General features: G+C 41.9%; 1 protein-coding gene across 1 annotated transcript in view; it reads left to right on the forward strand.

Moving 5' to 3' along the window:
• LOC139531887 (F-box/LRR-repeat protein 7-like) overlaps nt 1-25,430 on the forward strand; it is a 31,896-nt gene extending 6,466 nt beyond the window's left edge. Inside the window, exons 3-4 of the mRNA XM_071328826.1 lie at nt 19,785-20,393; nt 23,864-25,430. Of these exons, the coding sequence (XP_071184927.1) occupies nt 19,785-20,393; nt 23,864-24,600 (1,346 nt within the window). The 3' untranslated portion in view covers nt 24,601-25,430. The remainder of the gene's footprint in view (nt 1-19,784; nt 20,394-23,863) is intronic.
• The last annotated feature ends 986 nt before the right edge of the window (nt 25,431-26,416 follow it).

Raw genomic sequence — 26,416 nt, forward strand, 5'->3', positions numbered from 1 at the left:
ATGAATGCTTTAATGCAGTTGACATTGGTACATTTTTATTTTTGCTTTCCTCTTCCATCTCTACTTCTCTCATGCAGCAAAGACATTTAGGGCCCGGGTAGAAAATACAATAATTCCCAAAATACAGGAAGGATTTTCCATGCAAAATTTCCAAATGAGATCAGTTTGGCCGGTTTTAATGAAATTAAAAGCTGTTAAAATGACCCAACAGGTTTTTTTATAAGATTTCAGACAGCTTGAATTAATATTTTATGTGGTTGAAATACTATCAGCTTTTATGATGGTGATAAAGATAGCACCTTTACAGACGTTCCCTAACTGCACATTCATTCTCTCAAGATGCTAAAATAAATAAATATTTCTGTTCCTGAGTCAAAATGTACATTTGGTGTATCATTTTACTGCAATAACTGCTTAATTCTGCAGGAGTAAATATTATATTAGGCTATGTGAGAGGTTATGGACCTACAGTCAGTGTCCAGATTTCATTTAGGATACTATTCCATTTAACCCATCTGAACAGTACAATTCCCTTGAAGTCCCAATCTTGTGGTTGTCGAATTTGTATACCGCCTCACAATCATCACACATAACATAGCCGTTTAGCCGTCACTGCTATCATCCTCTTTTAACACTTCACCAAATCTTTCCCAAACATTAGACTGCTGTTCTGGCCCTCCCTTCTATTTATTTTCAACTCTCCATTTCGCAGATTTTCTGTTATTGAGTTATTCTTTTTTCCTCAGTGGATCGACGTTAACTTTTTCTTCCCAAGTTCCCAAAAGCATTTGGCGTGTATTTGGCGCACTACAGTTAGTGCGTAGCCTAGGCCTAAGCTTTAGGGCCTAACGCCAGATACAAGTAATGAAAGCAAAACCTCAATGTAGCCTATAGAAATGAATTGCACAAAAATGATACATTTATGGACTTTTAATGGATCGTTTTCTCTTTTTTCATGACCCTAAACCTGCCAACCCCGTGGATATAATCGCGGGGACTGTGGGTTATGAGTCAACCCACGCATCACCAGTGCATATGTATTGGTCTTAAGGTCTTTCAATGACTGGTTCCGTAATGGACCACTCAGTGGCTAATGTAATTAACATTAATAAACATTCATGTTCATTAATGTTAATGAATCATCCAATTAACCATTTGTGAACTGTAACAAGTCAATTCAGAAGGTTTGGTCTACTTCTCTCAGCTTGGGTTCAAACAAGGCAGACTATTGTTCCTCTCCAGACTACATTAGGCTCAGAGGGAAACGTTGACTCACCAGTATCTCTCCATCGAGGAGCTGCTGGAACCTTCACTGGGGTATTATGGGAAATTACTAATTGTGCCTTGTGTGTCTGCTAGCTAGGAGAACAACCTGTACGGGAGAGTGGGCCGTGGTCGGTGGCTGCCCAACCATAATTCCGCTCCTGTGTTATGACAGAAATTGTTATTTTTTTCTTCCTGCTAAGTGGGAGTAATTACATGGTCTGGAACCACCACAACCACAGCCAGTTTGCTTTCGTGACTCCCAAGCCCCCCCCCCCCCCACACACACTCCACCCAGCCCCACGGCCCTCTAAACTAATCAGGATGCAGGCTGCTCCTGCACAAAATCACACATTGGCTCAGCGCTCAGATCTGGAGGCATGGTCCATCACATTTCCTGGCCTTGGGAGCTTGGGAGTCACAAAAGCAAACTGGCTTTGCCAAACTTGCTGATTGGGAGAGGATCCTCTCTCTAGGCTATTGGAACTAGCTACGGTTTGCATTCAGTAGCAGCACGGCTAATTTCATGATGACGCATCACTTGGATTATGTGAAGTCATCTGGGTGGCCTCATTTAATTGTGTACCTTCATAAGAAGAACAATAATATTGCATCAGTCTTGGCTTGGAAAGTTGTCAACCCTCACTGCACATATGGATGTGAAATCATGATTAAAGTGTTTGATGAAACCAGACTTTACACAATACAACTGGGCCACATTGGGGCACAGAAGTTAAAGATAGGACCTTGTTTTTGCTTCATTGTAGGACATATATTGCCAACATGCAGTAGACTGTTGCAGAGCTTATTTGAGGGTTTTGGAATTTGTTCATTCCATTGGCTTGCCGTGCACCTGCATCAAGTCACTCTTTGGGATTTAGCTCCCTCGTGTTTTCCCAGAACTTTCTTGTGGTTCAGCAATACTTCTTCATGCAATTTTTCCACATGAAGAAGATGAAGAGTTATACCCCTCTTCTCCATCACAGCGGATCTAAGCAAGTGGAAAATACCTTTTGATGAAGTCATCCAATATCATTCTGTGATATGTGTTTTTTGTGGCTATTTAGGAGAGCTTGTGGGCTCAAACAGCTGACCTGCTTATTAGCTTCAGACTGTACATTTCTCCCCTGGGATGGATGAGGCTGAAGACTCCCAGCATGGGTTAAACCATGGCCCTGCAGTCTGGGCCTGCCTGGAGCGTTTTCTTTGGCACGGCTCTACTCTGGGGTGGAATGTGGTTCAGCCATAGAAATAGGATGTGTAGAACTCCTATATTATTTAGTCATCTCAGCACCCAGAACCTATAGTATTTAGCAACCGTGGCTGTTTTAGATACCGCATATGTAGTTGAGAGTGAGAAATGATAATATGAAAAATCCCACTTGGTATAGTAGTGTCAGGCTTCTTCAGTCACAGATAAGAGAGTGATTCATTGGAAAGTTGACCATGTCAAAGCCATGCACCTTCTGTGTTGTCATCCCCCCAAACCTACCAGCAATTTGGAAGGAACCAGGAAGGCAACTTAGAAACAGTGAATGGTGGGAAAAATACACATGCCTGCTTCCTTCCTGTCTGACCAGGAACAAAAGAAAAGTGAAACGGTGTGTAGGGAAAAGTAGCCATTACTCTTCTACTCGTGAACATGATAAAATAATATGAGGTGGAATTGAGCCATTTTAATGTAAAAGTGTGACAAGGAATCAGGCTCTGTTGGCCATTGGAATCAAACTAATTATTCTTTCAGTTCATTTCATACCCAATATCAAATCCAATTTCCCCAGCCTAATACATTTCTTATTGGATTATTGCAAGATCCATAGTAGCCTCTCAATTAGCAATGGCATAGTCATTCAACAACCCACACAGGATATGGAGCCATATATTCAAATCCAATAATCCACATTTATTGTCCTCCGTACAATAATCAGCCTCTGGCCAGTCTGACGTGTGTTTCCACTTGGCTACTCTGAAGTCAGTGAGGGTCAGCAGTGCAGTCTAAACAGTGCAAAGTAGAAAACTCTGCTGTCTCCAAAATGTTAACATTTTGATCCTCCAAAGGACGATAAATCCCTTGAATTCCAGCTGTTTGTAAACTACTCGCCCCATAGACTCATGATCCATTTATTTTGTAGGCTCAAGTAAATACACTACATGGTCAAAAGTATGTGGACACCTGCTCATCGAACATCTCATTCCAAAATCATGGGCATTAATATGGAGTTTGCACTCTTCTGGGAAGGCTTTCCACTAGCTGTTGGAACATTGCTACGGGGACTTGAACCACAAGAGCATTAGTGAGGTCGGGCGATTAGGCCTGGCTTGCAGTCGGTGTTCCAATTCATGCCAAAGGTGTTCGATGGGGTTGAGGTCATGGCTCTATGCAGGCCAGTCAAGTTCTTCCACATCGATCTCGACAAACCATTTCTGTATGGACCTCAATTTGTGCACAGTTGCATCACTCCAGAGAACACGTTTTCACTGCCCCAGAGTCCAATGGCAGGGAACTTTACACCACTCCAGCCAAAGCTTGGCATCATGCGGCCGCTCAGCCATGGAAACCCATTTCATGAAGCTCTCGACAAACAGTTCTGGTGCCTACATTTACATTTTAGTCATTTAGCAGACACTCTTATCCAGAGCGACTTACAGTGGTGAGTGCTTACATTTTCATACTTTTTTTTCATACTGGTCCCCCATGGGACTCAAACCCACAACCCTGGTGGCGTTGCAAGCACCATGCTCTACCAACTGAGCTACAACGGGACTGTGCAGATGTTGATTCTCGGCGGTCCCATTCTGTGAGCTTGTGTGGCCTACCACTTCGCTGCTGAGCCGTTGTTGCTCCTAGATGTTTCCACTTCACAATAACAGCACTTACAGTTGACCGGGGCAGCTCTAGCGGGGCAGACATTTGATGAACTGAATTGTTGGAAAGATGGCATCCTGTAACGGTGCCACGTTGAAAGTCCCTGAACTCTTCAGTAAGGCTGTTCTACTGCCAATGTTTGTCTATGGAGATTACATGGCTGTGTGCTCGATTTTATACACCTGTCAGCAACGGGTGTGGCTAAAATAGCTGAATCCACTAATTTGAAGGGGTGCCCACATACTTTTGTATATACAGTATAGTGTATATATGACGTATGTTAATGTAGATTTTTCATTGTCAGATATGAAATGGTCTGAGGAGATGTTGGTCTGTTATGATGAGCAGCACTACACAGTATATTCCATAGTGTTACTATAAGCTACCAAACCTTACCAGTGGGTACTAGTAAGATTCCTCAAGACAGTATTTTTTATTTTTTATAAACAGCTATCATCAAAACCTTCTGTGTTTTCAGTGCAGTGATCATAAATAACAGTTCATTTATTAGTGATTGAGCGGGTCGTTCCCTAACCAAACAATAACACAGACACCTGACAAACTTCACACTTTTGCGGCAGCGCTGTGTTTCCCGAGCATTAGCAGAAAGTTTTTTTGCCACACCGAGAGAGGCGGTCTACCCATCATTTGTCCTCCAGCCTGACAGCTGTGTTGAAAGGTGCTCAAACAGGCATGGCGGTTTGTTTAGACGAGGAAGCTGTTTCTATATGGAAATGTCTTGCAGGTGCTAGACTGCCAGCGTTGTTGACCCTGACCCCATGTTTGACTTCGAGTGGCAGACCAAGCAGAGCTGTGTTTGAGGTCTGCTTGAAAGAAGTTACATGTAGGTCTACGTTATGACAACTCCTCTACAAGGGATAATATACATAATACCCCACCTTGCAGTAAAGAAATAGCAAGGATCTGTCAATGTAGGCCACACAGTGTTCCAATGTTAAATCATCGTAATATGTCGGGTAGATGGATTATTAAACTATAGTTGCCCTATTTTAGTTTGATTTAGATACCTTACTCCCTCCAACATGCTATTTACCGCAAATCAAGCTCATGTTTCACAAAAAAAACGTTTAAAAAATAGTTGTCTGGAGGGGGTTTGTATGCGAGTCTAAGATATATTTGTTGTAATTGCACCTCCTTTCTGTCTACTATCTCAGCCCCTCCCCCATTCTCTCCCTCGCTTCCAGAGTGAGGAAATGTGAGCGTAAGGCACAGAAAAGGACTGTTGAGATTGCAAGAGAAAAAGAAAAACAACAAGTAAAAGTAATTTCCTCAAGGAGGAGGGGAAGGGAGCACAGTTTGCCTCAGTCTTTCATCTTATAATTCTTCTCTGATTACTGCTTAGTCTTTTCATTATCTATCTCTGGAAGGCAGGGCATAGACCCACTTGTTTGAATGCAGTTGCAGTGTTGGTTTCTTTCACTCTGAATCCCACTTTTCAGTATTATAACTGGAGCATGTTCGACAGGAGTTGGGAAAGACGCCATGTGGTCCCACTAGTCAGGTTTTGGCTATACACCACCTGGATCTGTGTGAGTCTGTGTGCCAATATGACATCAGATGTGGATATAGAGCTTTACCTTGCTCTGGTTTATCTCTTCCTTTCGCTCCGAGGGATGTGTCACTGCTCTGTAGAGAAAGTGACAGCTGTGGTGGAAGCAACCATGCCATATGGATGAAAATTCTTTCCTCATTGGTTGCGATCTACTGTGCATCTGTTGCAAATGGCTAAGGAACAGATCAACATTTACTGGGGGGAGGGATGGCCCAAAATAGGGGAGGGTTGTCAAACTTACATTTTTTGTTTTGGGTTCTGTTTTTTTTATCCAGCACAGGGGAAAGTTGTGTGTTTTTTCCCTGGTTTACATTCTCTATACTAATAGTATTTTCCCTATAAACAATAGCTTGACTTACTTTTAATATTACCTTAATACAGTTTAGAAACGTTTGTGAAGGATTGGTGTGGCTATTATTAAGCTTTAGCTACTGGAGGCCTATGATATGAAGGCAGTGTGCCCCGGCGCTCCAACTTACTCCGACAGTTTAACTTGAGTTGAGGAAGACTGTTTCAATTACTCCTATAATCTAACAATATGATGCTTATCTTTATACAAAATATTTGTATATTTGTATGAAAATGTATGAATTACCCTTCTCCTGTACGTCTATATCTGTACAACAGACAGTAGCCATCTGACACAAAGAAATGCATAGATCTATGGGGTTTGGCCTAAGCTTCTCTTCCATTATGCAGACTAATATATACAGTTGAAGTCGGAAGTTTACATACACCTTAGCCAAATACATTTAAACTCAGTTTTTCACAATTCCTGACATTTAATCTGAGTAATAATTCCCTGTTTTAGGTCAGTTAGGATCACCACTTTATTTTAAGAATGTGAAATGTCAGTATAATAGAAGAGAGAATGATTTATTTCAGCTTTTATTTCTTTCATCACATTCTAAGTGGGTCAGAAGTTTACATACACTCAATTAGTATTTGGTGGCATTGCCTTTAAATGGTTTAACTTGGGCCAAACGTTTCGGTAAGCCTTCCACAAGCTTCCCACAATAAATTGGGTGAAGGTTGGCCCATTCCTCCTGACAGAGCTGGAGTAACTGAGTCAGGTTTGTAGGCCTCCTTGCTCTCACACGCTTTTTCAGTTCTGCCCACACATTTTCTATGGGATTGAGGTCAGGGCTTTGTGATGGCCACTCCAATACCTTGACTTTGTTGGCCTTAAGCCATTTTGCCACAACTTTGGAAGTATGCTTGGGGTCATTGACCATTTGGAAGACCCATTTGCGACCAAGCTTTAACTTCCTGACTGATGTCTTGAGATGTTGCTTCAATATTTCCACATAATTTTCTTCCTCATGATGCCATCAATTTTGTGAAGTACACCAGTCCTTCCTGCTGCAAAGCACCCAACAACATGATGCTGCCACCCCTGTGCTTCATGGTTTGGATGGTGTTCTTCGGCTTGCAAGCATCCCCCTTTTTCCTCCAAACATAACGATGGTCATTATGGCCAAACAGTTATATTTTTGTTTCATCAGACCAGAGGACATTTCTTCAAAAAGTATGATCTTTGTCCCCATGTGCGGTTGCAAACCGTAGTCTGGCTTTTTATGACGGTTTTGGAGCAGTGGCTTCTTCCTTGCTGAGCGGCCTTTCAGGTTATGTCGATATAGGACTCGTTTTACTGTGGATATAGATACTTCTGTACCTGTTTCCTCTAGCATCTTCACAAGGTCCTTTGCTGTGTTCTGGGATTGATTTGCACTTTTCACACCAAAGTACGTTCATCTCTAGGAGACAGAAGGTGTCTCCTTCCTGAGTGGTATGACGACTGCGTCGTTTGAAGGTAGGCCTTGAAATACATCCACAGGTACACCTCCAATTGACTCAAATGATGTCAATTAGCCTATCAGAAGCTTCTAAAGCCATGACATCATTTTCTGGAATATTCCAAGTTGTTTAAAGGCACAGTCAACTTAGTGTATGTAATCTTCTGACCCACAGGAATTGTGATAAAGTGAATTATAAGTGAAATAATCTGTCTGTGAACAATTGTTGGAAAAATTGCACAAAGTAGATGTCCTAACCGACTTGCCAAAACTATAGTTTGTGAACAAGAAATTTGTGGAGTGGTTGAAAAACGAGTTTTAATGACTCCAACCTAAGTGTATGTAAACTTCCGACTTCAACTGTAAATGTGGCTCATTTGGCCAACAGGTTGGATCTGAATGCATATGGGTGTCTGTATTTTTTACATTTTATATCTGTTAAATTCAAATCTTTTTCTGTCATGTTGTCCGGCGCAAAACATTTTGTAAAGGAAACTAAAATGGCATATTGTTTTTATGAAGATTTTTGAATATCCACATGAAATACTGTCAGCAATTGGGTGGAAACGTAGCAATAGACACCCTAAAGACTCTGGCAAGTGCACTAGTCCAGTGTCACTTTGATTATGCTGCACATCATGGGTCACCAGCAGCCCCAAACATCTAAAGAATATGCTACCAGCAAAACAAGCTTGTAAGAAGTGTACTTAAACTCCCTCCTCATACTCATCTGGAGGTTGAGGAATTTTTCTTCTCTATCTCTGTAATGTGTCTTTATCTATGTAATTGTATATGTATTTACATAAAATATTGGGACCACGATGGAAAAAGTTTATTGTGCAATCCCGGTCACTTAAAAAAAATGTTTGTGTATATATGTTTTTTTTTTACTGACAAATAAAATCAATCAATCAATCCAAAGTGGTGAATGGAAAGAGACATCTGTTACAATACACCAAAACGTTTAATGTCAAGACACGCGTTTGATACTGGGTAAGCCTACAAGGTAGGGAGAGATGTATTTTATGTTTGTTGATATTGACATAGTCTATTTATTGGTGTTGAAAACGCAAACCATGATACTGAAGTGCCTGAAATCGTTATGCTTTGTTTATTGGCTGTGTGGTGCATATTCGTTGCATATATTTTATATAATTATAAATATCTAATTTCTCCCTAGCTGATCATTGCCTGCAGCCGGCTTTGATTGCAATGTACAGGCAGGGAGAGTGGTCAGCGCACTGTCAATCATCTGGCCAGGAGCCCTGCGCGGCATCATCTGTGCAACAAAAGCATGCTGAAGTGACAAAGACGATTTCCACGTTTATAAACACATGGTCGTTAACATTATTTTGAGTTAATTCTATGAGGGGGGAGGGTGTTCCGTTTATTTTACAGTACAAGGGAAGGGTCATGTGAAAATATTTTTGACGTTGGGGAGGGCTGTCATTTTTTGAGTTGGACCAGCCCCCCCCCTAGCACTTGTAGATCTGTCCCTAACGTGTCCTCTCTAGCTATGTATCATGGCCATCATTCCACACCTGCTGTCCACACGGTCACTAAACTAAACATTACTAAATCTACATGTATAGTACACTACCTCAAGCACGCTCTATGTCCAGGAGCAGCAGTTGGTTAGAAGACATTAAGCACTTCCTGCTTTTCCCTCTTGATATCCTGCTTTAGCAACCTGTAAATGTTGCATCAGCTTCTAATGTTTCTACAGTCAGCGCTTTGCAAGAGGCTGGATCAGTTCTGCCTTGACGCCAAATTGCTTTTGGAGCCTCAGAATGTCATCTCCGTTCAGGGAAATTAGTGCTGTGATACATAGACACACAATGGCCTCTCTCTGAGCTGAGAGAGTTGGAGCAGATCAGGCCTGGGTTTGGCTGTCGGATGTCTGAGGGTCTGCAGTCCTCCTCAGCGAAGATTTACGAAGTGAGGAGAGGCGAGGGGGAGGGATTGTGTGTCCTTGGAGCAGACACTGAGGCCTTTTTTTTTTCTCGAGGCCCTGAGGATATTAGTGTTGTTTTGGGGGTATGTGTCAGAGGGGCCAGAGGACACGTGGTGCTGCTCATGCTCAGTGAGGAGCAGGCTGTTTGGGAGAGAAAAGTCATGCTGGTCGTTCTAAAACTCCCACAGTTTCCTGCCCTAGTATGCACATTGTAAGCGAAGCGCCAGGCTCCATTGTACTCGGGCTTGTCTGGTGACGTAGCTGCTTCCTGTAGTGAAGGCCTTGGTGACAGGCAAGCTGCTGCACTGCACTGCAATCTCAGCGTCCACTTATTCAACTCAAGATGGGAGAGACTTAGTATTCTCCCGCAAATCCCATTAAACTTTCTCTGCCCTTATTAGGACTCAGTCTTCCAAAAATGAGATATAAAGGCCATATGGTTTTATAGAGCCATTGTAACCCAATACTGGCCTAGATGCTGACAGCAGGTTCTGTCTCTCTATTTTGGATCGTTTTGCTGTCCTTATCAATTACGTTAGAGCCCCTAAAGACAGTACACAAAAGCCTGGCCGCTGGTTTCAACATCTGAAACCATAGAGCATTTCTAATTGCTACAGTGCCTTCAGAAAGTATTCATATACCCTTGTCTTATTCCACATTTTGTTTCGTTACAGCATGAATTCACCCATTTATACGCAATACCCAGTAATGACAAAGTGAAAACGTGTTTTTCGAAATGTTTGCAGATTTATTGAAAATTAAATGCAGAAATATCAAATTTACGTTCGTATTCACACTCCTGAGTCAATACATGTTAGAATCACCTTTGACAGAGATTACAGCTGTGAGTCTCTAAGCGCTTTGCACACTTTGATTGTACAATATTTGCACATTTATTATTTTTTGAATTCTTCAAGCTCTGTCAAGTTGGTTCTTGATTCCGTAGATTTTCAAGACAATTTAATTCAAAACTGCAACTAGTCCACTCAGGAACATTCGATGTCGTCTTGGTAATAGTGCTGAGCGGTTAAGCGAAATTCTGGTTATTTTTTTGTTTTTTAAACAACTAATTGACCGATCTCAGTTCAATTATTTTAATTCCATTTCATTCAATTTATTTTCTGTGAGCTCAATGCGCAGTTTCTGTAGAGGTAAATCAGATCCAGCCTGAACTGTGCAATGTAGTAGGGAGTTGTAGTTTCCAACAGGCCAATATTCTACATAGTTTAGCACAGAAAACGTAGTACAGTAATTAACTTTAATTCCCATAATCCACCTGCTTGTCCAGTATGTGTGGAGCACTGAGCTATAATAAGAATGGTGTGGAATGGAGACAGAGAAGAGAGAACGAGCGATCGAGAGGGATCGAAAGCAGTTGCTTCGCGAGGTATCTCTACCTGAAAATACATGATCTAAGTGATTGATAGTTGGTATTCAGCAATCATAAAAGTTTGTCTTATTTACTTTGAAGAACTACTAAAATAATGACAGCATTTTAACACACTGAAAACAAACTTAAAGATTCCCAAAATAATTTAGGCAAATCAATGTTTGTAAATATCATGTGGCTTACCATGGTACTGATTTCTGTGTGTGTGTGTGTGTGTGTGTACGTGCGTAAGAAAACTTTTTTTTTTTACTCAACCTACTTGTAGACTAGTTGAATGCCAATGCCATCCTCCTCTCTTTCATGTTGGCAAAACGTTCTATGGTTCTGTCATACAGTACACTTTTAGTTGTTGTCATAAGCTACCTAGCTAAAATGCTTGCTAGCCAAACTTCCTCGCGTGGGCAACAATGAACAACAGAACCAACTGTTAGCTAGCTAGTTAACGTAAGCCTACTAGGCTACATATTGGTCTCAGGCCAGTGGCACAACATATTCATTTATGGTTTGACCATAATCATTGGCCTGTACAGAGTCCAAATCCCCATCTCCATCCATTGGAAATGGCCGATTTAGCAAGCTAGCTACTGAAGGACATCAACACAAGCAGACCAGAAACAGACACGTTTTTCCTGAAAGTTACATTTTGCTTAGGAAGTGATTTGATTGGTCTGAAGCCAAATCCAAACTGGCCTCCCTTGAGGGGTTTGTTTTGCTGCACCAGGACAACTCACAGTTGAGCTCAGCTCAACACTGATTGGCTAATGATTTTTCAATTGTTTTATGAAGGGAGGCCAAATGCTTGCTGGCATCAATCAGTCAAATGCAACAGGTTATACAATAAAAAATATAATAATACTAGTAGGAAAGGTTTTCATCTTTAGCTCACAACCTGTGGATACTATACGATTAGAAAGGTTCAAAATGTATGTAAAACATCACAGCACAATTGAAAAATATAGAGAGCTTATGTTTGGTAATGTATTATTGTTATGTGACTGCTTTATATTCAAGTTCCATGTATGTAAAATGTGTATGCTAAATGTTTATGTAAAATGTATGTGTAAAAAGTATATGTAGCAGAAAAACTGTAAAAAAAACTAAAAAGATATGTGTCCTCGGAAGAGGGGGGAGTGGTGGATGGGCTAATAAACTCTCTTTTTGTCCAGACAGCATCAGATACATGGGCTACACATACTGAGCCAGAGGGGACACTGTTTCCCTCATTCTGATGATTTCTCTGGTGAGATTCAGCCACTTGCAAATTGATTGAAAACACAAAGAGAGATGAAAGATACATTCATTTTTTTATTGCTTCCCTTGGCATCCATTGATACATGCCACTGCTCAGCATTACTTGCTAAGCAACTCCCGTGTATATTTGGCCTTGTGTTTTAGGTTATTGTCCTTCTGAAAGGTGAATTTATCTTCCAGTGTCTGTTGGAAAGCAGACAACCAGGTTTAGGATTTTGCCTGTGCTTAGCTCTATTCTTTTTCTTTTTATCCTAAAAAAACTCCCTTGTACTTGCAAATGACAACCATACCCATAACATGATGCAGCCATGCTTGAAAATATGAAAGGTGGTACTCGTTGATGTATTGTGTTGGATTTGCCCCAAACATAACACATTATATTCAGGATATAAAGTACATTTCTTTGCCACATTTTTTTGCAGTTATAATTTAGTGCCAAATTGCAAACAGGATGCATGTTTTGTAATATTTTTTATTCTGTACAGGTTTCCTTCTTTTCACGCTGTAATTTAGTATTATGAAGTCAATACAATGTTGTTGATCCATCCTCATTTTTCGCTTATTAAAGCCATTACACTCTGTAACTGTTTTAAAGTCACCATTGGCCTCATGGTGAAATCTCTGAGCGGTTTCCTTCCTCTCCGGCAACTGAGTTGGAAAGGACACCTGTATCTTTGTAGTGACTACAGTAGGTGTATTGATACACCATCCAAAGTGTAATTAATAACCTTACCATGCTGAAAGGGATATTCCATGTCTGCTTTTCAGTTTTTACCCATGTATCAATAGGGGGAAATTCCCTGGTCTTTGTGTTTGAATCTGTGTTTGAAATTCACTGCAAGACCGAGGGACTGTACCCCACAGCTGTATGTGTGGGGTACAGAGATGGGGTAGTCATTCAAAAATCATGTTAAACACTATTATTGCACACAGAGTGAGTCCATGCAACTTATTATGTGACTTGTTAAGCACAATTTTACTTCTGAACTTAGTTAGGCTTGCCATAACAAAAGGGTTGAATACTTTTTGGCTCAAGACATTTCAATTTTTCATAAAAATGTCTAAAAACATAATTCCACTTTGTCATTATGGTGTATTGTATGTAGGCCAGTGACACAAAATCTCAATTAAATACATTTTTTATTCAGGCTGTAACACAACAAAATGTGGAAAAGGTCAAAGGGTTTGAATACTTTCTGAAGGCACTGTATGTGCTGGTTTCTTTGTGATACGGTTTTTCCTAGGTTGATTTGGAAAAGGGACTTGACGATGTCCTATTCACTGTCAGTTAGGATTTTGAAATGAGTGTCACTGACTTTCTCAAATACCCCACCCCCTTTTCTTGGCAAAACAACCACAGTGGAAAAGACCGATGGGAAAGAACTTGTCACAGGAGTAATGGCACTGAGGTAATGAATTGGACTGTCTTGCCAGACACTGTAGCATTAGCCCACTGGCAAGCGCTAGAGTCATGGAAGCCCTTTGCAGTGTTCTTGAAAAGAGCTCTTTGGTGTACTACTGGACTGTGTTGAGGTCTGGATTGACCCAGCCTGAACACTTCTCTCAGGCTTCGGTTAAGTCTGTGGCATCTTTTGCCAATTTATCTTTCCCCCTCTCTCTTTTTTCTTCCTGTATCTCTGCTCTGATGTTTATTAGGATGAATCTTGACCTGGAGACAGAGCTGAGGGATTTCCACAAGATGGGCCAGCTGCAAAGTCAAAATTGGCTATATATCATATGAATGCAAGAAAACAAAAATGTGCTTTTTGGTCTTAATTTAAGATTAGGGTTAGGCATAAGAACAGCAGTGGGGTTAAGGTTAGGGTTAGGTTTCAAATCAGATTGTATTACTTTGTGGCTGTCCCAGCTAGTGACTACCCCACAGAGCTGCCTCCAGTACATGAGTCATCCCAATAAATGCCCACCTGCTTCTCCTTGTTGTTGTCCTCATAGTTGTATTCTCTCCTCTCCCTCTCATTCTTCACTCTATCTTTTTTCAACCTTTTTTGAGTTTATGATGCACAAAACGACTATCTGATCATCTTTATTATTATGGCTGAGGACTATATGGATCATTTTATATGGATCCTCATTGGTTTGGGTATCAGTGGGGAATTATTTTAGCCCAAAATGCCTTGCTGTGGTTGCACACTTAAAATACATGAGTTTCTCTCTCATTTTTCCCCTTGTCTGAAATAGTTTGTGCATGTTAAATACCAGATGTTTGACTACTTTCTCTCCGATGTCTCAAACTAAAGGAATCGTGCACCATCGGTACCCCTTGTAAATTCATGTCTAGGGTAATCAGCTGGGTGAGATATGTCCTTTTAATTACAGGTTTGCAAGTAATACAGAGACATCAAATGTGATTACACTGTCGTGTTGAACTACCAGGATTGATAAAACATATGGTAGGAAGGAGTTCATTGAAAAGGGGACAAGGGATAGTTCTTTAGCCAATAGCACTTCACACACATCACACAAAGGAGTAATCAATACTTTTCCAGTTTGTGTTTATTTCTTTTTTTTTTTATTACCCGATGAACTTGGGTGTTTTATATTTCAGGTCATTTGTTTTGGCTGGATCTTTGTGTTATGTCTGTCTGTTGTTTGTCTGCATATTTGTGTATGTCTAAAATCTAACTTGTTTTATTAGCCTAGCATGCTGGTTTCCATTAGAATAATACTGCACTTGGACTGGCAAAAGCAGTGTCTGCATGTTTTTTAATGGCAGTACGTGTTTGTCTCACCATTGGGATGGAAGTGAAGGGCTTTGAAGACACTTCCAGGATCTATTCCTTCCGATGCATAGAACCGCAGATGAAAGTTCAACTTTTATGAGTCATGCTCTGGCTACCGAGGCTTGACTGATGCTGAGGTTGGACTCAACAGTTTCTCGTAAAACTCTTGTTTTCAATCGAAGTTACAAAATGATCAAGACGGCTGATGTTTTTATTTCCTCAGCAAACAGTAAAAGTAGAGAGGGTTTCAAAACCGTTCGGTTTTTGAAAAGAACCGATAGCAAAGATTTGAACTACCACTGCACTTGCAGTTGGCTCAATCAACTAGTTGATATGAGCCTTAGTTGATACCTTTTGTCTCTTACAGAGAGCAAAGAGACTTAGCTGTGTATCCTCCAAAAGAAACCCAGGTGCTCAAACTCAAAATAGAGTGAATCAAAAGAAAAGAAAAGCTGTCTTCGTTTAACTTTTCCCACCAGCTGCGTGAAAGTGTGGATAGGAGCTATGGGGGAAATGTAGCCTAATTAGGAGCACTGTGATTCTCTGGGTTTGGAATGCTCTTATGATCAGTGAGTGACATGTAATTACGGAATTTGGATGTTGCTTCTTGTCCAGTGGCAGCTGGCCATGTCTCCTGCATGCAAAATCCATAGTATCAGTTAGGATTTGGATGATGAAACTAAGGCTTGTTCATCCATCAAAATGAATGGCATATGTACAGTTGAAGTCGAATGTTTACATACAATTAGGTTGGAGTCATTAAAACTCGTTTTTCAACCACTCCACAAATTTCTTGTTCACAAATTATAGTTTTGGCAAGTCGGTTAGGACATCTACTTTGTGCATGACACAAGTAATTTTTCCAACAATTGTTTACAGACAGATTATTTCACGTATAATTCACTGTATCACAATTCCAGTTGGTCAGAAGTTTACATACACTAAGTTGACTGTTTCCTTTAAACAGCTTGGAAAATTCCAGAAAATATGTCATGGCTTTAGAAGCTTCTGATAGGCTATTTGACATAATTTGAGTCAATTGGAGGTGTACCTGTGGATGTATTTCAAGGCCTACCTTCAAACTCAGTGCCTCTTTGCTTGACATCATGGGAAAATCAAAAGAAATCAGCCAAGACCTCAGGAAAAAAATTGTAGACCTCCACAAGTCTGGTTCATCCTTGGGAGCAATTTCCAAATGCCTGAAGATACCACATTCATCTGTACAAACAATAGTACGCAAGTATAAACACCATGGGACCACGCAGCCGTCATACCACTCAGGAAGGAGACGCCTTCTGTCTCCTAGAGATGAACGTACTTTGGTGCGAAAAGTGCAAATCAATCCCAGAACAACAGCAAAGGCCCTTGTGAAGATGCTGGAGGAAACAGGTACAAAAGTGTCTATATCCATAGTAAAACAAGTCGTATATCGACATAACCTGAAAGGCCGCTCAGCAAGGAAGAAGCCACTGCTCCAAAACCGCCATAAAAAGCCAGACTACGGTTTGCAACTGCACATGGGGACAAAGATTGTACTTTTTGAAGAAATGTCCTCTGGTCGGATGAAACAGAAATAGAACTGTTTGGCCCTAATGACCACCGTTATGTTTGGAGGAAAAAGACCCCAAGCATACTTTCAAAGTTGTGGCAAAATGGCTTGAGGACAACAATGTCAAGGTATTGGAGTGGCCATCACAAAGCCCTGACCTCAATCCTATAGAACATTTGTGGGCAGATCTGAAAAAGTGTGTGTGAGCAAGGAGGCCTACAAACTGACTCAGTTACTCCAGCCCTGTCAGGAGGAATGGGCCAAAATTCACCCAATTTATTGTGGGAAGCTTGTGGAAGGCTACCCGAAACGTTTGACTCAAGTTAAACAATTTAAAGGCAATGCTACCAAGTACTAATTGAGTGTATGTAAACTTCTGACACACTGGGAATGTGATGAAAGAAATAAAAGCTGAAATAATTATCTCTATTATTATTCTAACATTTCAGATTCTTAAAATAAAGTGGTGATCCTAACTGACCTAAGACAGGGAAATGTTACTAGGATTAAATGTCAGGAATTGTGAAACTGAGTTTCAATGTATTTGGCTAAGGTGTATATAAACTTCCGGCTTCAACTCTACTTATATGTACATATTCTCATTCGCCCCTTTATATTTGTGTGTATTAGGTAGTTGTTGGGGAATTGTTAGATTACTTGTTAGATTTGTGTGTATTCAGTAGTTGTTTGGGAATTGTTAGATTACTTGTTAGATATTACTGCACTGTTGGAACTAGAAGCATAAGCATTTTGCTACGCTCACATTAACATCTGCTAACCATGTGTATATTACCAATAAAGTTTGATTTGATTTGGTTTGCTGTTTCAGCATGACAATGCCCCTGTGCACAAAGCGAGGTCTATACAAAAATGGTTTGTCGAGATCGGTGTGGAATAACTTGACTGGCCTGCACAGAGCCCTGGCCTCAACCCCATTGAACACCTTTGGGATGAATTGGAATGCCGACTGCGAGCCAGGCCTAATCGCCCAACATCATTGCCCGACCTCACTAATGTTCTTGTTGTTGAATGGAAGCAAGTCCCTGCTGCAATGTTACAATATCTCGTGGAAAGCCTTCCCAGAAGAGGGGAGGCTGTTATAGCAGCAAATGGGCGACCAACTCCATATTAATGCCCATGATATTAATGCCCACATACTTTTGGTCATGTAGTGTATCAAGTGGAACCCACTATGAATGGACCACCCAGTATGAGAATGGGCAAAGCATTTAAATGCAGACCAAGGCCAGCGCTAGTTCTTGAGAACCCCCAACCCGCAACCCGAAAGCTCCAACACTGAATGTGACCTGTGATGTGTGTTGATGTGCATGATGTGCATGCATGCTGTGTTCATACTAATCTAAAAGAAATAAAGGAATAAGACTAAGGATTTTCGTAAGCATTTCCACAACTAGGGTTCTCCCTAGTCCTCCAAGCAGTGTTATTTTCTATACACATTTTTACATTTTCTCTAAGCCATTCTATATGGCAGAGATGATATTTTTTTAGTTGTTTTCTGAAGCCTCTGTGAGTGTTGAGTCAACATATTTTTTCACTTTGTGTTGTAGTCTTGTATCATGTTCCCCAGAGGGCCTGAGTCTGGTTATGTCATCACAACCTGGTCAGGAGGAGTCTGATCTCAGGTCAGGTCTGGAATACAAATCTACGTGACAAACTTTAGGAGGGTCGCTGTCTGTCTGTCTGTCCGCCTGTCTGTGTTCTGCTCGCACACAAATCTAACTAACAGGCATTAGCGGGGTCAATGTTCGTTTGTCATGCAGCAACAGACATACATTATGTAGAAAGAGTGTGCTCTGTCTCTGAAAATCTATAAATCTACATAAATAAATCTACATAACTGACAGACATTATGCTATCCGTCTGTTCCCATTTCCCCTCTAAATTCCCTCCACATTTGGAAATACCCAATGCTATAATCTATTTGTATACCTGCGTGATATATTACACTGTAGAGACTTCTCTTGAATGCAGTAGGCTGCAAGCTTGATTTTGGACGTCCCATTACATCGTGTAACGAGCTGCAGCTTTTTATCAGGGTTGTTCCCCCTCATAAAGAACCAAAGTCTAGCCATAACCCCTATATGCCCCATATAGGTGGATCATCCAAAACTCTTCATTTGTTGGACTTTCGGGAAACCATTTATAATCATGGGGTATCAAATGGTGAAAACGTTTCCCACACTCTCCAGTGTTTTTGTGTTTGTGTAGGAGATGAGATTTATACACTGCCATATTTCCCCCTCCTCACTTTTATCACGCAATTGTGTCTGTGTCCCAGTCAGAGGATTCATATTAAGGGAATATCTCAATTGCATACTCCTCGCTTCATCTTTCCTCTCTCCTTGTCTCCCTGTCAAAACCCACTGGATGAGAAAGCCAGAGGTCCCTCCCGTCTGACCTTCTCCTCCATTGGATTTTTGAGAAGGAGGTGAGGAGAGAGGATGCAAGAAGTATGCAATTTAGATTCTTTCTGTTTTTAGCTGATAATGATTCCACTCTCCCACACCGGGACGGCGAGGTGACATCATTCTTAGCGACTTCTTTCAATGATTACAATCACTCTGTACAAACCCTTTGAGAAGGGACGGGCCGCTTTGAGGGGTGATGAGGAGATGGTGATAGCATCGGAGGAGAGCACTCCGTGTCCCAGTGTGATGGGTCGCTCTCAAGAATCAGATCCAGCTCCAGGACCAAAAAAAGAGATGGGGGAATCCTCCTCTCTCACGCCACGGTGATGGGATCCAGCTTGTAGCTTCTCACGACTCCCTCCTTCCCTTGGCACGGCGGCACTCAGCGCACATCTGCAGTCTGGAGGGGCCTCAGTGTTTACATATGGCCAACCATACAACGCCGACCACAGCACCAAACTCCCTAACCGCCGCCTTTGAACAGAGCAAGTTTATCTGATGAAGCCGTTGTACAAGTGCATGCAAGATAAACTTGACACTTCATTTTCACACAAACATCCCAAAACAAGATAATGAGATCCATGGTAACCCTATAGTTAGTCATTGATGATAGAAGACTGCATGGCACCATCTGTGCCGAAAGCTTTAATAAAAGCCAGTTGATAGGTACCACATTTGATGCCTTTCTCTCATGGCTGGAGCTTTGAACAATATCAAATGGACTGCACCATTTTCAAAGTGTAAATATGGTAATACAAAGTGTTCTACAACAATGAACATATGTTTCTTGACAATGAGATTATGGGGAAGAGAGGAAAAATGGCTATTGACTTGCGTGTGGGATTTTTTTTCAAATTGTTTTATATTTCTCAGGCTGCAAAAGGTCTCTGACGTGACATATCTCTATGGTAGCATGAACTATGCTTCTGATTGTTTTCTCTCTATTTATATCTCTCTTTCTCTCTCTCTCAGACTCAGACCGCAGCACACGGACATTGAGCACCCCCAGCCCTGGCCTCATCCTGCCCACAAAGTCCCCCTCCCTCTCCTCTCCAGCCCTATCCATCAACGGCCATGAGTCCACCTCCCCCTCTGGCTCTGCAGAGACCGTCGCCATGGTGCACCCCCAGCCAGGCACCCAGACCCGCTCCCGCCAATCTAAAGGTCAACACTACGCCCCCATCGACCTCCTCCCTGATCATGCCCTCCTGCAGATCTTCTCTCACCTTCCCACCAATCAGCTGTGCTGCTGTGCACGGGTGTGCCGGCGCTGGTACAACCTGGCGTGGGACCCGCGCCTGTGGAGCACCGTTCGTCTGACAGGCGAGCTGCTCCATGCCGACCGTGCCCTGAGGGTGCTGACCCACCGGCTGTGTCAGGACACCCCCAACGTGTGTCTGACCCTGGAGACTGTAGTGGCCAGCGGCTGCCGGAGGCTCACTGACCGGGGGCTGCATGCAGTGGCTCAGTGTTGCCCGGAGCTGCGCCGCCTAGAGGTGACCGGCTGCTACAACATCTCCAACGAGGCCGTGTTCGAGGTGGTTTCCTGTTGCCCCAACCTGGAGCACCTCAATGTCTCAGGTAACCATGGGAGGTTGGGGACCAGTTCAGTTCAGAAGTGGTTGGAGACTCTGAATGAGTGAAGAATCAGCTTTTATGCAAATGCTTCACACATGTTCCTATTGTTTTTCACATCGTATATCAGAGGAATGCCCAGTTTCCTGCGGTTATTATAGGGATCGTTATTGATTTGCATTGGCATTTGTGTCCCTTGCCGTTGCAACCATGAAAAACACTTTAACATGACAAATAGTTACACATCATACATGTTTTTGTTTTATTGAACTGTTTATGAATGATAAAACATAATGCAAGTCCTTTATACTGAAAAACTTTGTTTATGCATTGTTTAAAGTACTAAGGGTAAGCAAATTGCTCCAAAATGTCACTTGGTGTAACTCAATTTAAATGAAGGGAAATAACATTGTGAGCTAAATTATTAACCATATCACTTTTGTAATTCATTTTCAATGAAAGACCCTAGTTTTTTCTGCGTTTCAGAAAATCCTATTTTATCAAAAAATGTCTCATTAGTGTTACTTCTTTTATTTTACCTTTATTTAACTAGGCAAGTCAGTTAAGAACAAATTCTTATTTACAGTGACAACCTATCGGGGAATAGTGGCTTGTTCTGCCTTGTTCAGGGGTAGAACAACACATTTTTACCTTGTCAGCTCGGGGAATTGATCCAGCAACCTTTAGGTTACTGGCCCAACGCTCTGACCACTAGGCTACCTGCTACCCCAAATGTACTACTCCTACTGGTGTCACAATGTTATCATAATGCAATTCTTAAAAATGTAGAGTCATTGTCGGCCCGCAATGGAATTTTAGGAATGCCCATCCATAAAACAGGCAGTTGCATTTGCTTTATCAGTCCTGATTCCTGTGACTGTTCAATTTGGCTAATTAAGCTCTACATCAGCTACCAAACTTTATCAGGAGTCATCCTAAGCCTATTTGCAATGAGAATCCATGTGTTTACACAGCCAAAATGCAAAAGTATTTTGTTTTTCGCTATGACGCAGCTCATCAAAAATGTACAAATATCACTGATTATCATGACAATTTAGCCCACGGGGTGAATCTCCCGGGCAGCAGTTCTGAGTAGCTTGATTTTCCATTGCATATTGTCCATTTTACTTTGACCTGTCTTGTTTTAGGATATATTGTTTGTTAACATGTAATATTAAAATCAAAGCACATTTTTCATTTGATTGGGCACCAGGTTAAGCTGTTTTAGTGGTCACCAACCGGTCGATTGCGATCACACTGGGTAGGCAAAATACAAACTCCACCTACCGGATGGACCAGGAGATCTGTGGTTGAATTGAATGTGCTTACTGCTCTGGCAATTCGAATCGCTCACATCACCGTGCCTAGAGCTTCAATGACCCCGGCCACAGCAAACTTTGATACTAGCCTATGTAAGATTTAATAACTTTTTAAACAATGACCAGAGAGAGACTGTCAAAGAATACAGCAAAGAGCTGCTGTATTGAGTGAGTTCATGCATTTTATTTAGCAGTGTCAACACTGTTTTTAATTCAACACTATTACAAAACATAAAACGCGCTTCTCCAAACTTCCACTTGCGCTGCAGCTGCAATGAATGAGTAGCTATCGATAGCCCTGTGTTTATTATTATTAGCATTTCGTTGTTTCTATTTTAATATCGAGGAATATTTCACTGTCTCTGGTCATAGGAACAACATTCATTTTTGCACAAGGCTGATGCGGTGCAACTCAAGTTTTGCCATCAGGTGGAAGACGGCGTACTGTCTCTCTGGTCAGTCTCACCAGAGGAAAGGAATGAGAGAGCAGAGACCATGAGAGGTCGGACCCTTTGCTGCTCTCTCCTTCCCTCCTCTGAGACTAATTCAGTGCATTCAAGACAACTGGGAACTGTGAAGAAAACTAGATCTGACTCTGAAAAATATATGTAACGGTCATCCAACTCAGAATTCCAAGTTGGAAACTCAGGCATCTTTCTAGAGCTCTAACTTTCCGACCTGAAGATCACTCATGTCATGATTTGACCTCGGATTTTTCCCCCAGAGTTTCCAGTTGCCTTTAAAGCACCATGACCATCAGATGCAGGTAGCATTAGTCCAGTAAAATAAAATAAAAAATAATTTCAATTAATGCTCAGCTGTGCCTCGCAAGTGCTACACCAACTGATCTAGTTTGTTATCAAAGCTTGAGTTTTGAAATATAATATGGTCTGAGAAGAACAATATTGGCAGGCCAGGCATATAGCAAATATGCTGTGATAATGTATTAGGCCTAATGCACAAACCTTATTCCTACATAACTGTTTTTATTAGGTTAATGTTCCGTTTTTTAAGTCATGTTTTTTTTTTTAATGAAGCGGTAGATCTCGGCTTGCTTTTTGACTGCGAAAGGGATCTTGTCTCAGAAAAGGTTGGTGACCACTTGGCTATTTGATCTGAGAAATGTGCATGATGTAAAAAGTGTCTGTCTCGTGAGATTTTCATGAATGTAATTTCCAGACGGTAGGCTACAGAAAATGCCACATACTCTTTGTACCGTAGGCTATAGGCTACATGCTTTATGTTAGACCTTTTTTATTTTATTTTTACAAAGTGGGCACTGCTTATCATGGGGCGGCATCAGCGCTCACCTAAATAGCCCATATGCCACTGGGTGAGATAAATTATCACTGTTTTTTAGCAGAATTATGTGATGTATTATGTGTTGTTGGAGGTGCAGGTTGGTCAGTTTAGCTCGGGAAATGCCTCCATTGTCAATCTGCAGCCCTAGTCGGCTGCCTAATCTTGCCTAATGTGCGGGCCGGCCCTGCATCACACACATCTGTGAACTTTCCTTAAAGAGAAATTCATTTCAGTCCTGGTTTTCTCCCGAAGCTGGGAAAAACATTAAAGGAGCATGGAAGCTCTTCCAGCCATTGGGTCCCTAGTGAGAGAGGAAAGACCTACTTAGCTTTGAAAGCAGGACTCATTTACCTAACAGGAGTAAGAGGGCTAGTCTGGTGCTTTCATTAAGGAAGTGGCACGACAACAAAAAACATTTATTTGACAAGGCTTTGGTGACAAAGCAAAGTCAGTGCCATGAGGAAGTAAAGTCCTTTGTTGTAAAAATAGACTTGAATGGTCGTGGTTGTAGGAATAATGAAATGAAGATGTATTTATTTTGCTGGAAAATGTTGGTCCCCTGACGTGTTATTTGTATTCTGAATTTGGTCCATGTCTTTCAAGAAGTATGGTTAGGCAATATAGCAGGTTCTACTTTGGCACCCTCAAGTGGTCTTTTCTCACATAGCTGCAACATTAGTAGAAATTATAAGGAAATTGCGTATACTATACTAAGAGAGAATGGTCAGACAACAAAATATGTAAATTGCTTGAAGTTATAGACCAAGACCAGTTACGATTACATGGCTTTTGTAGTCATTCATGAGGTAATCATTGCTGTCTTTGTAATAAGCCATACCCCTTCTGTTCCTCCAGGCTGTTCCAAGGTGACCTGCATCAGCCTCACCCAGGAGGCTTCAGTCCAGCTCTCTCCGCTGCATGGCCAGCAGATATCCATCCACTACCTGGACATGTCTGACTGTTTTTCCCTGGAGGACCAGGGCCTCCGCACCATTGCCTCCCACTGCCCCCGCCTCACACACCTCTACCTGCGGCGCTGCACGCGTCTCACTGACGAAGCCCTGCGCCACCTGGCTCTGCACTGCCCCTCCGTCAGGGAGCTCAGCCTCAGCGACTGCCGCCTGGTGGGGGACTTCGGGCTGCGCGAGGTGGCCCGCCTGGAGGGCTGCCTGCGCTACCTGAGTGTGGCCCACTGCGGCCGCATCACAGACGTGGGGGTGCGCTACGTGGCTCGCTACTGCCCGCGGCTCCGCTACCTGAACGCGCGGGGCTGCGAGGGCCTCACGGACCACGGCCTGGGACACTTGGCCAGGAGCTGCCCCAAACTCAAGTCCCTGGATGTAGGCAAGTGCCCGTTGGTGTCAGACAGCGGGCTGGAGCAGCTGGCACTGTATTGCCAGGGCCTGAGGAGGCTGAGCCTGAGGGCGTGCGAGAGCGTGACGGGTCGAGGTCTACGGGCCATAGCCGCGAACTGCTGCGACCTGCAGCTGCTCAACGTACAGGACTGCGAGGTGTCGCCGGAGGCACTGCGATTCGTTAGGCGCCACTGCAGACGTTGCGTCATAGAGCACACGAACCCCGGGTTCTTCTGAGAGAGGGATCACTGGATTCACCTTCTGACAAATGGATATGTTTAAATTCCTGCTCTGGGGTTGACCAAGAAGAGGGCTGAGTTGTCAGGACTAGTTGGAAATGGTGTGCAATATCCACTTGTGTATTTTCTTAAGGTAATTTGCATGGTTAATAATGCTGTTCTTTGTGTACACTCACATGGAATGTATTTAACATATTTATCTGTATAAAGGGAGGCAAATGTTTCAATGTATTAGACCTTGTTTGGTATTCCTCTCACATGTCACATTTCGGATGTAACGTATGCTATGCAATAACATTGAGCACTGGGTACAAATTCATTTCGAATGCCTTCTCTTTACCTTTGTCCATCTTTTGTGCTTCATTTCATCAACTTTAAGGAGACAGATATACACCTTTACATTGTACACATTCCTTTTTGCGCAGGAAGTTATTCCACACCAAACCACTATGAATGTATCACTAGTAAGCTAACCCAATAACCAGCATATCTGGTGACTTCTTAACCCTGTGTTCAAAACCAGTCGAAAGAAAGGTGTATCTTTGTCAGTCTTAAGTGCTTATAATGTTTCTTTTTTTGTATTTTGTGTGCATATGTACTTTATCAAATCTAATAGACAATCACTTCAATTGAGCTCAATGGTGTCATGCGTCTTGACTATTTTATCTTGCAAAGTACAGTGTATGGAATTAGTGTATAGACTCAATGTATCGACTCAGTGTACAACTACGTTTTACTACCAAATAGAAAACAAAAGGATTGGTGTTCTTTTGACCAGGAACATGTTGCTGCTACAATTATTCTAATAAACAGCTTTGTAATAAACAATTCTTCAACCATCAGGACATATTTTTCACACAGAATGAAGTGAAAATAGCCACGAGACGTGACGCCCATGTGGACATGAGTATGCAGGAAGTTCATCTGTAGTAGCACTCGCTATTGAGGACCGTTCAGGTGCTTGAAAAAGCATAGTATCTAATAAATACCGGTGCTACCATAAGTGGCTTGCTACCATATACTGTATCATACACTATATACAGTAACTTAACTGACAGAGGGAGCCGCAGAGAGAGTGCGAGAGATAATCCGTTGAGTTGTTAAACCAAAGGTCATTGTTCTGTGTGTGTCTGCGCATGTGTGACACAGCACTTCACAGCACGCTTCCTGTTTATTCATTCCATTGCTGTGCCATGTTACCTCATATGGTAAGGACTGTGTGTCACCGCAACTTTGGCCACCATCCTCTAGGGTTGTGTTCCTGTTATAACACACTGACAAAGAAGAGTAGAATAACATTTGAGTACCTGAGTGTTAAACAGTAGTTATTTTCACTGTCTTGTATTGTAGCTACATGTCTTCTTCTCTGTTCTTCTGTTATGTTTAAGTAGAAATTGGAATTTCAATCACTGACTGACACCCAATGACAATTAACACTGATAGTCAATGGTTTGTGTGTATGTGAGTGTGTGCGTGTTTATGATTAATTTGAATGCCTATGTAATGTATGTGTTTTCATCAGTCTGAATTTCTCTTTCTCTCTGAAAGTAACAGCCATGATGAAACAGTTCCTGTTGACTTTTTGCCTGGCCGTAGGCCTTTTCAGCACTTTGTTAGCTCAAACAGGTACATATTGCATTACAGATTTTGTCCTTATTTAACCTACAACCTGATCCTACTCCCCTCCTTTTTACCTATTGGTCAATATGACTTCAAGTCTGACTGACAGACACGTATGTACTTCTAGAGGCTTCTAGCCCTTTGGTGACCCTAAAGAGTGGTAGTGTTCGTGAGCAGTACAGGACAGTGAAGGG

The sequence above is a fragment of the Salvelinus alpinus genome, chromosome 10 (assembly GCF_045679555.1).
Source record: "Salvelinus alpinus chromosome 10, SLU_Salpinus.1, whole genome shotgun sequence".
NCBI lineage: Eukaryota > Metazoa > Chordata > Actinopteri > Salmoniformes > Salmonidae > Salvelinus > Salvelinus alpinus.